A 14336-nucleotide genomic window follows, 5' to 3' on the forward strand; every position below is an offset into this window, starting at 1 on the left:
TGGTTATGTAAAACCCTTTGATGAAATGCCCCTTCCGTAAACATCTTAACACGAATAACGAGTAAACCATTAATCTTCAAATTTGTACCCAATTGTTGGACTATTAAAATATGAGGGAACAGTTGTCTATATAAAAACGGTTCAGTCCGCTGCCGTTGTTTTTGAGTAGCGTTAAAAATGAGAGACTAGCTTGCTCTATTAGAAAAGATTTTTTTTATGGTGAAATATCGTCCTTAACCATAACAAATGGCAGATGATATCGAAAAACGTGAATTCAGATATGAATGACGCCATGATTGAAAATCTTTAAGACTAGTACACAGTTCGTGAAAAATATCACTGTGCACTCATCTTTAGTCTCGGTTCATTCAGTATATTCACTAAATATATTGATGTCGCTACTGGCATCAAAAATAAATTAATTCTGACCCGAAGTATAGTAGCGTTGGTGTCGGTAGGTCCGGGCCTATTTTATGAAATTAAATTTTCAAAATTTCCAAAATTTAAAAATTTTGCTTTTTGTTAGATCTCATTCCAACGTAATCGGTTTATCCCAAAGACATGAAAAACAACTGAAAAACACTGCACTGTGTTGTCTTTTTAGATAAAATAACAAAAAATGATGGAAAAATTTAGGAATTTTTAAGCATTGAATTTCCTTAAGGTATGCCCTGCGGTGGGTAGAGTAGCTTGAAGATTTTCACTATGAAGGTATCTTTCAAAAAAAGTGGCTTAGTCTACCCACATGAGGTTTTCAGTTATATCTCGGGAACGAATGAAGCTACAGAGACGAGTGATACCAACTTTAGCACAACAAGATTATTGTTTGGATCAAATTTACATAGCTTTAACAGGAAGCGAGTATTCGGTCCAGCAAACCCATTTGTCTCTTTTACTATGGAATTAACTCAAATATTCCTCATAAACTCTTATCTCCCTTAAGTAGACCAAACCAAATTCGGACCAGAAATGTTTCTCATTTTTTTAAGCGACCTGCTAACCTCGAAACTGATTTTTTTATCCTTGTTGTTTAGTGATATATTTCTGCAGCATTTTAATCGAATCAATGGAATCGTATATGTCCCACATTGCATTTTTAAAAGATTCTGTTGAAATATGTAAAAGAAGTAACGGCTCCTACGGAAACATTCGGAACGCTATAGCAAACCATTGAATTTTATGTTAGCCCATGAATGAAAGAAACATTTCCGAATTCAAATGCAAGAAATACATAGGAAGTATTCTTGGACTTGATTATATTTGAATAGCAACAATTGGTAAAAGAATAAATTCTTTTACAAAAAAGAACCGTTAGCTAATCATTGTTGTGTCAACAATGTGACTGACAAAGTCAAACTTTTTATTTTTATTTAACATTTCATTACAAACTCTTAATTTGATTTCCTATTTGCATTTTAAATTTTTACTACCATTTTTGCATTTTAATGCTCGACGTCTTAGCTTTACACCGAAAAACGTATAAGGCACGCCAAAATAGTTAACATAAGAAACTATATTAAATCCGGAATTTTCAAACAATAAAACGTTTTCATACTCCTCCAATGTGTACTCATATTAAGCGGAATGGTACAACTCTAGCATGAGGTACGTAAAAATTTCAATTTGATTGTTGCTGCCGTATGGACTGTTTCGTGCACCACGTTACATGGCCTGTCTATAATTTTGACATTACGGGAGGTTTTTTTTTGTCGATAAAAAAAAAACTTTAAATTATATGCGCCAGTACATGCAATGTTTTGTAGTGCATGAAAATTGCTGTACGAAGGGAGACTTTTGAAGGAGGCTTTTTGTTTGAGTCTGATTCATTGGAATGTTTTTGAATTGGAAAATGGTTTTTCTTTTTCGGTTTGATTATATTTTTTTCTTCGTGTTTTTTTTTCTCGTTTTAGCTTTGATAGCTGTTTTTGCAATAATTTTTTTTTCTCAACAAATTGCAGTATTTAATGCAGCTATTTTTTTATCATGCTCTATAAAAGAATTTGAATGTAATTTTAACAAGTTTTTTTTCAAATTGGCCTTAATGTGAACTATCTTTTCATGAATAGAAGAAAGTATGTTGTGGCGGTTGTGGCATACATAGAATTCTTGGCAATTATTATCCACATATAGTATGTGTTTGCCTGTATAACCATAAATGAATGTAGTTTTGCGCTAAGTACTATTAATGTCGAATGGAATAAATGAAAATTCTTAATCACAAAAGTGAATATATGGTTCCATTTAGTGAATATTCATTATGTGCACAGTAGCTAACATAATGTATATATATATATATTGAAGATTTATACGAGCATTCATTTTCTACATGGCTTCTGGGGTAGCTGGAGAGAGAGTATACGACATACGACACATGAATTAATTTATGGTACCTTAGTTGCATTAAATTTTCGGTCTAAAATTAAATGAATGAAATCACCTTCTATACACCGAACAGGTACTCATACCAAATTTTGTTATTTTGAACATAACATAATAGGGCATGGGGTGGAGGCTGTGTGTGTGTAAAGTTACCGCTTCGTAACAATACACATGATAGAGGAATTTTGTCATCTACAAAAAGTTGTTTCCACCAGAGAAATTCTCCTGCCACCTGTGTGCCACCGACTTTACTTAAATATTCAATACGTTGGTGTAGGTGGAGTGTAATATTTGACATCCAATTGGATGAAAACGGCACTATGATCATAACATATTACACAAAAACAATGCTGTAACTATATAAACTCAACATTCATTCTAAATCGCACCTATATAAATCAATTACGTAACACCTGGGCCATAAATTTAACGTTAACTCGACTTGTTCGTTTGAACATTTATATATTTTGGAGTATGAGTATTGCATGTCCCATATTATGGAGTGTTGCAGAATATATCAAAAAGAAAATTGGAAAAATAGGTGGACGAGAACGTGCCCAGACATGGATTCCTAGGGTCTCAGTTGGTCCAACGACATTGATCCCGATGCATACGATCCTGCAGTTGAGTTGATAAACTGACTTTACAAAATCGTTTTTTTTACATCGGAAGTTACAACATTTCGATTTCGTTATCTCATTTAACCACACTGCAGAACATGCGGAAAAGCGTAACCTCAATTCAATTAACTTCCCGGGAGCATCTTCTTAAAATAACAAATTTCCCGATCGGTTTCAGTCCGTTGCGTACATATAGTTTATCTGTTCCGTTCCATACAATACTTGGAAACGAATTATCTATCACAGCACGTGAACAAAATAAATAAAATCCAGTGCTTTTGATTACAAACGACCTACAAAACCATTACAACGATCATAACAAATATAACATGTGACACTTTGTTTCAAATCAATTATTTTAAGTGTTCTGGAAATCGTATATTCCTCAGCTACAATATCTGCAGCATGGCCACTCTCAATGTACTTTTTTTGTTCCACACACACATATATACGAAATCAGTGGCACAAAATATCTCAATGCTACATTATAGAGCTTAGCATCGAAGCAGAATATAAATGCGGAAAAAGTCATTTTCGGGTTTATATAGCTGTGTGTTTGGATGAACCACGGTATTATCTTTTGGCATCGTTTATCGTTTTGTGGTGAAGATGTGGGGAGCTAAACGATTACTATTCTGTCAATATTTTTTTTTTATATATTTCTGCAGTATAAATTTTTTTGTTGGTAATGTAGTCGTTGGGCGTATATCAGAAATATAAATTGAGTTTGAAATTAAAAATTGGGGATAGTATATGGATGCAGCATTGGCAAGTTTATTAGAAAAAAAGACTTAACTCACTTCCATAAACCATATTCTGGTAGTAGATAGATTAGAATTAGGGCGGTAGCCCCCAAGTAGATCTAAAACTATGGATATTCGTATTAAAATTCTGTGTGACGACAACATGTCCAATAAATTTTTGATAACTCCCCATCAATTCATATACCGTCCATAAATATCCATCAGACATCATTACGCAAACTGAACCGATATTTAGCCGTTATGTGACGGTAACGAAACATTTCACATACCAATTTTCGATATTGCCTTTAAAGATAATAACAGTGCTTATCCTCTTTCTGTTTGTTTAATCCGCAACATATAACGTGTATTTGAATTATAACAATTCTTTCTCGATACAGAGCGAAATGAAGTATTAAGTAATACATAAGCCCCTTTTATATGTAATTAAATGCTCGCGATGGCTTGTGGTTCGTGTCAACAAACTCCAATTAGAAATATTAAATAAATAAGAATTATGGTCATTCAACATGTTAGTTTATAAAAGTGTTTGGATTTCTACGTCGTCGTCGTCGTCGTCGTTTTTTTTTTTTTTTTCAATACAGCCCAACGTAATATTTATTAATGTCACATCAGAAGTCTAACCTCTAATTGTTTACAGTTAAATGGGAAATAAAAAGGAATAAAAACGAAAATAGCTTAAACCAACAAAGACTAAAGCATCGCACGTATTCAACAATTTATGCAGTCACCTTCACCGTAACCAATTTTTTTTCTGTTACAAAATTTTGAAAATTTTCATGAATAGTTTGATCGTACACATAACAGTTTATAGTACATCACTGCAGCTTGGTAAACCATTTTTATTCGTACTTAATCATCTATACTGCAACCGAGAACTTATTCATTCTTTCCAAAAAAAAGAGAAAATGATTACGAAACAAACCACCCACCTTATAAACAAACAAGGAGAAAATATAAAAACACAAAAACAAACAGGATTTTTGCTTGTAAAGTGAAATTTATATCATTTTTATCAGAGCCATAAATTCTGGCGCATTAAATTCAAATATATCTGCAGTTTATCTATGAATAAATTCTTTATAGTTTTATAGGACCTGTGTTACCGTAGGGTAATATATAGTTAAATGGCACTTCATAAATTCTTGAGAAAAATGTGTATTACCGCAACACAAAAGAAGTTCATAACTCCTATGTATAAATATCGTCGGATATAGCTTATAGCACGAAAATATAGATCTGAGAGTTAAGTGTATAGATTACTTTGATGATAAATAGCGACCTCTGTCTTGATAAATATTCTAGCAAATATTTTTAATTCGTGTGTGAGTCGCACCACAAAACAAACAAAAATCGCACATTACCATTTACAAGAACAAAGAAACACTTTCGATTCGTACCCATAAACATTCGTGTCGTTTTGCATTTTATCGGTAAAATTTATCAATTTACCGAACTTACCTTATCAATCGCTCTATCGTGATCAAGAATATTTATCTGTTCGGAATGAATTTCGACTTGGGAAGCCGAAATTAGCGTATTTCAACTTGTTACCTCATCATAAATCCAACCGAAAAACCACGAAAATGTTATCTACGAACAAATCGTGCCTATTAACTTGAAAGTGATTTCAATAAAAAAACCATAAAATTTAATAAATAGCCATGTTGTAACATAACGATTTCGTACCACCGAAAATATACTTTTATTGAGTATTTTCAATATATAAATATTTTATAGGGTATGGTAATGCAGTACACGCGAGTACTTGAAAAATGTACGGTAACATTTTCTCGCTAACATTAATTTGTATATAATAGAAGCGTGTCAAGTCTATTCAAAATATTATTAATCGCATGGCGCAAATTTATTGTGTATAACAGGTACCTTCCAATTAAATATTAAAATATATTCCATTGCGTGAATAACGTTGTATTCGGCTATATGCAACAAAACCAGAAGGAATCGTGATAAATAATATTTTAATTAGGTACAACGCTACAAGAAATCCAAGCTTGGATTGAGAGGTAAACCAAATTTGTGTGAACTTGCACAAATTACTAATCAGTTCCTGAATGAATGAATGTAATATTCAAATTGTTGCTTAGAAATCACAAATTAATCTGCTCAAATTAAGCAGTAATCATTTCGTTCGTATTAGGTGAAAGCGTGTACTATCATTGTTCGTTTTATCAAAAAAAAACGGAAAATTTGTGGAAAAAAAGAATTAAAGGGAGGCCAATTAATTCAGAACGATATCACTGTATCCGTGTTTTGATAAATTCGTAAATTGTTCTATTAAATTGCTGATGTATGGTTATTCAAAATGATGTCAAAATTGATATGAAAATATGAAAATTTGAATGACGAATTGTTCTGGGAATGATCGAACATATGACTGACAAAGGATTTTAAAAAAGAGGGTTCCCTTTATAGAATTTTCTTCAACTTTCTCTAGTCAGTTTTAGGATTTTGTTCGGAGTTGGTGAATTTGAGGATTTATTTTTTAATTTATGAAGTGTACGTATAACACTGTACATTGAGAGGCTCTGAGCGTTCAGTTTAGACATACTACCAAAAACAGAAAACAGAAAATGGGCCATATTTAGGTACATAAGTCTACCAGACCAAGCCATGAACACATGATCTCATGTCAAATTTGGACTTTAATTATCACGAATTAGGTCTCACATTTAGTAAATTACTTGATGAAAACAATGATTTTTCACATTTAGTTTACTTCTGCTAGGTAAAACAAATATTTTAAGATAGGTTCACTTTCTTTTAATTCAACAACAGTGTCACACAAGCAGCTATGTTTAAACGACTCACTACACTATTTATAATGAAGATTTGGTCTTACTTCTTTGAAATGAGGTTTTATTTTGATGAAATTAATTAAAAACAATTAATTTTTCTATCACGACAGACATTTTGTTTTCACAATATTTGTATGGTGTGGTGGTCGACTGCGATGTTCGAATTTCTATTAAGGATAACCACAATGATATTAAGAATAATCACAGGCGTTGCATTCGAATGAAACGAGATGGCGACATAGTATATGGTTTGTATCAAAACTGAAGCCTTGGAACCTCTTAACCTCTTTAGGTCCTATATAGTGTGGAAAAATTAAAGTGTCAAAATGATTGGGGCACAGGATTGAAAACCAATTTACATGTATACTGTATATATAGTCCACTGATAAAAAGTGTCTATGGGACCGACACGATCCGAATAGATCACACAAATATCTTAGAAATAATTTACACTTAAAAGATCTTTTTTTCGGATTCTTTATGTGTTTGCCGCCGCATTTCAGATGCAGAGCAACTGAAAGAAGTTCCCCTAAATTTTGTACCTTTTTCAACTGCCCCTCATTGGAAATAAAATTTAAACAAACTCAATGGGACCTTACATGTCCCGAAAGTACATGAAATTACCTTTCCAATGACACCCCACACGACCATGTACCTTTCGCGTACATGGAGAACATTCAGTGTATATGGAGTGCCGCTAATGAAGTGTGGGTACTGTACATGCAAAGATGACTATAGCATTCCAGCATTTCGAATGTTTGACGCTGAAAGGTTTTCTTTGAGTGATAAAGGGATATACACGTGTATATTAAGGAAACTGTAGAATGTCTGTCCATAGTTGCAATGGCAACACCAGTTCCAGTAATTAGTACGAGTCTTTGAATCATTCCGAAAGTATTTTGAAGACAAGCTGAATCGCGTTTACTTCGAAAGATTTTGCTGAGACAATATGCGAAAACAAGGACAATGGTATGTCGCATAAAGTTTGCCTACCGAACCGTCTATAACAAAACTATTGATTGGTAAATGCAATATTCCATTGAAAATTATTCCAATTAAGTGTTATGAAACAACAGAATCTTACGTTGGGGTTTCTGTAATAAATTCCGAAAGCTAGTTCCAAAGCTACAAAACTTTCTTTTCCAAATAGACGAAACTTATGTGCATGTATCCAATTATCTGATAATTTCTCCAAAATATAACGAAAATATACATTTTAGATTACAGAGAAACTATGTTCGCCCAATAATTTTGGTGGTAGAATGGTGTTATGCTGAGGTGTGCGAAATAACCCAAGCAGCTGAAAACAAAACTTACAAACCGAACCGAAAACATCCACCACACAACTCTAAAGCCACCTTTTCCCATTCCAAATGAAGCTCATGGATGTTGGAGAGTATTTCGGCATGGTTACTTTTCGGTAACGGAGAAAAGCGAGGAAATATACGAGGAAAACTTATCGTGTCGAATTTAACACCTCAAAATTTTCCCTTAAATACATAAATGACCTCGATTATTATCATATATAAAGCATTGGAATTAACAGAGTTTTGGTTTTGATATAATATTATATTTTCAAGAAAATGTTTCGGTTATAAATGATGGCGCACCGAAAACACAACTCATTAAACCATGTAGAGTTAGAAATTCAATTAATTATATAAATTTGGTGCTAGATTACGAGCAGATATTTTATGGTTTATGTCTTATGTATATTACTTATGTGTGTGAGTGTTTATATCTATAGGGCACTAATTGCGAAATGGAAGAAATGTCTGAAACTGGAACGCACAGATGGGATAAATGAACAGATGGTATGTTGTATGGAGTAAAACTGTTGCTTTAATATTTTCACTGTCTGCGTATTATAATCAAATCGGAAAAGTGGTGAATGAATTTCGGTTTCTTTTGGAATTAATTGAGTGAACGATGGAACGTTCTCTTTTAATCAAATTCTTCTTCTCGTCTTTTTTTTCCCGCAATAAAACCAGATCGCGGAACGTTTTCACATAATGTATATTCTATGGTTCAGATTACAAGTAACGTTAAATTTGTATTGTGTCGTCGTATGTGAGTTAAATTTCACCAAACAATATTTTTTCCTCTCTTGACTGTTTTCCTATTTTGCATAGCCAAAATGCTATAACAAATTTTCTGCTTGGTATATTAATATTTATACCATCCACTATCGGAGTGAAACGCTCTACGAATTCTGCATATCATTTGTTTTGTTCGGTATGCGTGGCAATTTTTTTTCGAGTTTTCTAATATCACACTTGTGATGACACAATTATGTCGCAGAAAACCGATCACAGCATTTTATAAAAATGTCAGGTGTAATAACACTTCACCCCATACAAACAGTGAATATTTCCATCAACATTACTCTAAATCTACTTTTCTCCATATTTCGCTATCCTCGTCTGAATCGTGAATAGTTGGAAAAGTAAATTGCTACACTAGATATAGCTGATATCCAGCACCATGTAAAAATAACTTTTTTCTGCAGAATAAATTCTAGATTGCAATCAATCATAATTGCTGTGTTCATTTGTTAGCGTTAGCGAATCCTTCGTCTAGTGAAAAAGTGGGTTCCTTAAACATTAACATTTCGTGTAGTAATTTATATAGTGCCATATAACTTGAGTCAATTTTATTTATATCGCTGCGAATTATTATCGTACGATGCACACAGAAGCGTCGTCGTAGGTTCATATTTTACACAAAAAAAAATAAAATTTTAGATTCGAGAATTTAATGTTCGATAAAAATTAATAGAAATTTTTGTTGAGCAGAAGCGTTTCGGAAATGTTTTGCAGACGCAAATAATTATCGAAATTCCAGGTATTGATAAGTAAACAGTCGAACCGATTCTCTCTGTAAAATTGAAGCAAACAAAATTACTTTTCGTTGGATGATTTTGTTGAGTGTTACAAATGCTCCACACAAATATTATGTTCTTGTTTTCCGGATAATATTTTCTCCACTTCAGAAGTTTCTATCGATTGCGGTTTTGAAACTACAAATTAGCGGATTAATTAAGAAAAATGGAATGAGTACGTGAGCATCGATGAAACAGCAGCTTTGCGAATCAATTCTGATTGTGAAACCCCTTAACCCGGCAAAGGCAATTGCAACCATCTGGGTGCAATCCATAATTTGTTAGTAAATTATTTTTTTGATCATAGTAACCCTAGATAAAAAGTTTTAAACTTCACTTTTTTGAGCCGTTCACTTTGAGTATAGAGTTCAGAGATTGGGAATCAAATTAATATTCGTCGTTGAAGCGTATGTATATAATTTGTTTTTACGATAAACCATTCAGTTTCAATATCACTTGACTTCCATACTTTCAATAATAGGTAATGGATTACTCGAGCGATTCCGATCAAAACACAGACTACGAATATGTTTGCCTGCATTTGCCTTCGGTGGATGCAGCTTCTTCAGGTGAAGAAGCCGATCGTGAAATATTCTCGCTGAGCGTTAAAAAAACCAAAACTCGTAAAATTAAACCATCAACAAAACGCAAACCTCAAAGTTTAGTCGATGAACCGAGCTCTAAGCGGAAATGTCTCAGAAATAGAGAAGGAGCTAGTGCAGTGGCCGTTAAAAAAATTAAAACTCGTAAAAATATTGCGTCAACTCTAAAGCTTAACCAAACCGTACAAAAAGCAGATCAAAGTTTAGTCGATGAACCGAGCTCTAAGCGGAAGTGTCTCAGAAATAGAGGAGGAACCGGTGTAGTGTCCGTTAAAAAAACTAAAACTCGTAAAAATATTGCCTCAACTCTAAAGCTTAACAAAATAGTAAAGAAAGCAGATGGTGTGCGTGTGAGAAAAAGGACTCAACAAAAAACTGTGAAACCTGTGAGAAAAACTGCAACAAATCGCGCAAAATCAAAAAAAGACAGCAAGAAGAAAGTAACCTGGATTGACGGGGATTTCGAAAAGACAACTAAATTTCCAGTGTTTAGTCAAAGATATAACAAATATGAAAATTTGAGCCCAACCGACTTGTTTGAAACGTTTTTTGCGGATGAACTTTGGCAACATATTCAGATGGAAACCACGAAATACGCTCTATTTTTGAATTGTCCGGATCCAAAAATTACAATTCCTGAGCTTAAGTGTTTTTTTGGGATTCTAATTTTGTCAGGATATAACCGACTACCTGGAAAAAAATTCTTTTGGGATAAAGGTGCCGATATGGGAAATCGATTAGTGTCTGAGTCGATGCGCAGAGATCGGTTCGTTCAAATTATGCGGTATATTCATTGGGCGGATAATTCTCAGGCATCTGACACAGACAAACTGTGGAAAATTCGTCCTGTCGTCGCTATGCTTCAGAAAAAGTTTTTGAATAATTTCGTCCCAACCGAATACATGAACTATGATGAATCTATGGTAAAATACTATGGCATGAACAGCATGAAGCAATGTATAAAAGAAAAGCCTGTCCCATTTGGCTATAAAGTGTGGTGTTTAAATGCAGCAAACGGTTATCTTGCTCAATTCGAAATTTATCAAGGAAAGAAAACGGTCAATGGCATGGATGATTATTCACAAAAGTATGGTAAATCTACAGCTCCGTTGGTGCATATGCTGGATTTACTTCCTGAAAAAGACCTGCCATACCAGCTGTTCACCGACAATTTATTTACAAGTTTCAACTTACTAACTGATATGAGAAAACGGGGCTACGGAGTTACAGGAACTATGCGCATTAATAGAATTCCGAAAGATATTCCACTTCCTGACAAAAAACTTATGGAGAAAAAAGGTAGAGGCGCCTTCGTTTCAAAAATCTCTAAGGAAGACGGAGTAATTGTTGTCAGATGGACAGACAATGCGGTCGTTTCAGTGGCATCAACAACTTATGGAGTTCAACCATTGAACTCAACACTTCGGTATTCGAAGGAAGAAAAGAGGAAAATTGATGTTGAGCAGCCCCATCTCATTGCCATGTACAACAAGTACATGGGAGGAACAGATCGAATGGATCAAGATTTGGCTCGAAATCGAATTGGTATTAGAGGAAAAAAGTGGTACTGGCCCCTGCTTACATGGCTTATCGATGCAGCAGTTCAGAATGCTTGGACATTGTATAAGTGTACCGGAAAAAAAGCAACAAGTTTACAATTCAGACGTGATATCGCCAATACATATTTGAAACGTTACGGTGTGGCTCCTAAGCAGACGGGCCGTCCAAGTTCATCGAAACAAGTACACAACGTTGAGACTAGATACGACAAAATAAATCATCTCGTGCAGTCGACCCCAAATAAACGACGACGAAGATGCGCATTGGAGGGGTGTAAGTCATCAGTTCGCACAGAATGTAAAAAATGTAATCGTGGCTTGTGCATCGACTGTTTCATTCCGTATCATACAAAACAATGAGCAAAATGAATACAGTTCAGACTCACCTTTGTTATCATTCAATAAAATAAATTTTTTGGTAAACCAAATCTTCTATTGTAGTTCGTTGTAGGAGTTAAAAGCGGATCCAGTTGAAAGTCGTTCTTGTTATTTCCTCAGTGTTTTTTTATTTAGTTCAGTTCGTTTGTGGAATAACGTAGATGTTCCATTATTTTAAAGTAAATAAAACCTTGCGATTCTTTAATGTTGACTGTCAACAATGAAATATAAATTTTCGTTACAGTAAGTCTCTTGCTGAGCCTCGTAAAAATATTGCCGTCTCATTGAGTCATCCAAAGCCGGAATGGGCGTTAAAAAACCCAAAACTCGTAAAAATGTTGCCGCAACTCAGAAATAGAAATTTGCTGGCGGTTTTTTCGCGTTAAAAAAACCAAAACTCGTAAAAATATCACCGCAACTACATAACCAGACCTTTTGGAACGGACATTCGAAGTAATCGCATTGATGCTGAGGATTGATAAAAATAAAACCTAGATCCGAGAAATATGTGTTTTTATCGAAACTGCTTACCTCAACAAATGTTAAAATAGATAACCCACAGATATCCCACTTGCGAAGTAGTAGATCTTCGACACTTTTATTTGTACATAAAAATCAAACCGACCGAACGGCCAAATGTAAATATGATTGACATTTTAGTGAAACGGTGTTCAATTTAGAAAAGTCTGAGCTGGTTCATCATATAGATTATGTGTTTAAAGCTCGTTCAATTGAAATAAGTGAGGCATTTTTTAAATGTAAAACAAACTTCGCCTTTGCCGGGTTAATTTCCAGCAATTGCAACAATTTGTTTTTTCATTATACGTTGCCATCAGCGAAAAAAAGAGTAAACAAACAAACAATCATATACATTGACTTGCTCAGCATAAAATATTAAACAAGCAAAAACCGGCAGCAGCAACAACAACAACAACTTTCAAATGTCGAAAGAAAAATCTCAAACACAATTTATCACGACCATGCTGAGCAAATATTTACGAAAATAAAAAAATACCGTAAAATCCATAACGGAAACTGTTTGACAAATTATTCTAATTTTTTATCTACTTAATCATTGCAATTCATTACAAACAGTGACGAATCAAAAAAACAAATAAAAAGAGTGCGGAATACAAAGTAAAAAAAAACTTTTTCTCCTTCTCGTTGTTTATAAAAAAACAAGCATAAATAATGTCGGAAATTTGCGCTTCCTTCTTCATAACATTTTCGATTTTTTTTCCTTCGACGCAAAATTCGATCCTTGACACTGTTTCTCCTTCCCAAATCCAGAAAAAAAAACTAACGAAAAAAATCATACTTCTTGTGACTCGGTACATTTCTGTGGCTCTGCTGCTGTACATGGTATACATGTACAATTTTAATATACACAACGTATAAAGCCGAAGGATGAGGGTACGAACCAAGTCAATTGCAGAGAGAAATTGGTGCCTCTGGCTTTGGTTCCACCAGCAATACACACCGACGAAATACATACATTTATAACCGTACACGCTGATGATTGTACACATTATAGAAGTTTTATGGAGGGGGTGGGGGGGTTGTAAAAGTTTTCAAATGAAAAATTTCTTAAAACGTGACGAGAATCTGGAATGAGATTTGATAAATCTGCACAATGTGTACATACCGCATTTACTGTACAAAGTCAAAGGGCAAACAAGCCATCAGTCAGCGAAAATATATCATTCGTCCCTCATATGCAAAACGCACACCGAACGTAACGTATAACAATCATCCCTTAACCGACGGAGGTTATACATTTGTAATGTAAATAACGAAATGTACAAGCTGATTTACAAATGTAGACTTTCGCTTCTTCGTTTTTGTTTTCGCTGGAATCATCTAATTGCAGATAAAAAATTTAACAGATAAAGCAGCTTATAACGAGCATATAGCATTAGATGGATCACCATGAAAAATGGCTGAAAAAAACCGAAACAAAGAACTGGATTTAAGACGGTGATTCTACTCTCTAACGTCTGTACAAAAATAGGTTTTGGCGAACTTTAAGACAAAATTTTCGGGCTGAAATTGAATACGTTCTTTATCGCAAATTGTGGTGTAACAGACCAAAATATAAAATTAATCAAAGCTTCGATAAGAACCATAAACAACTAATGGTCTGCGGCGTGAGGGCATCAACTGTCGCACACGGTTGAATTTTTATCTGTGTAGCTCTAGCATGATCAGATAAAATCAAATCAATTCGAAAGGAGCTACACATATTTAGTTCGATATTAAATGTACTCCTTAAATGTATGTACCAGTTAACCGTTGATCTTGTCTTCTTTCTTTACGTGAAACATAGAACTTTTC

The 14336-nt window shown here is 34.1% G+C and overlaps 1 protein-coding gene across 1 annotated transcript; it reads left to right on the forward strand.

The window, feature by feature from the left end:
* The first annotated feature begins 9701 nt into the window (after window positions 1-9701).
* On the forward strand, window positions 9702-12274 carry LOC119073698 (piggyBac transposable element-derived protein 2-like). The gene is made up of 3 exons (XM_037179298.1): window positions 9702-10123; window positions 10268-10378; window positions 10412-12274. Exons 1-3 carry the CDS (start codon window positions 9948-9950, stop codon window positions 11982-11984), a joined length of 1860 nt encoding a protein of 619 aa, XP_037035193.1. The 5' UTR covers window positions 9702-9947; the 3' UTR covers window positions 11985-12274.
* The last annotated feature ends 2062 nt before the right edge of the window (window positions 12275-14336 follow it).

The sequence above is a fragment of the Bradysia coprophila genome, unplaced genomic scaffold, assembly GCF_014529535.1.
Source record: "Bradysia coprophila strain Holo2 unplaced genomic scaffold, BU_Bcop_v1 contig_138, whole genome shotgun sequence".
Taxonomy (NCBI): Eukaryota; Metazoa; Arthropoda; class Insecta; order Diptera; family Sciaridae; genus Bradysia; species Bradysia coprophila.

Excerpts from the sequence above, each read along its gene's own strand:
- LOC119073698 (XM_037179298.1), top strand. The coding sequence starts at position 9,948 with ATGGATTACTCGAGCGATTCCGATCAAAACACAGACTACGAATATGTT. Across the intron at positions 10,124-10,267 it reads ACAAAACGCAAACCTCAAAG|TTTAGTCGATGAACCGAGCT; the intron begins TTTAGTCGATGA and ends AGCAGATCAAAG. Across the intron at positions 10,379-10,411 it reads AATATTGCCTCAACTCTAAA|GCGTGTGAGAAAAAGGACTC; the intron begins GCTTAACAAAAT and ends AGCAGATGGTGT.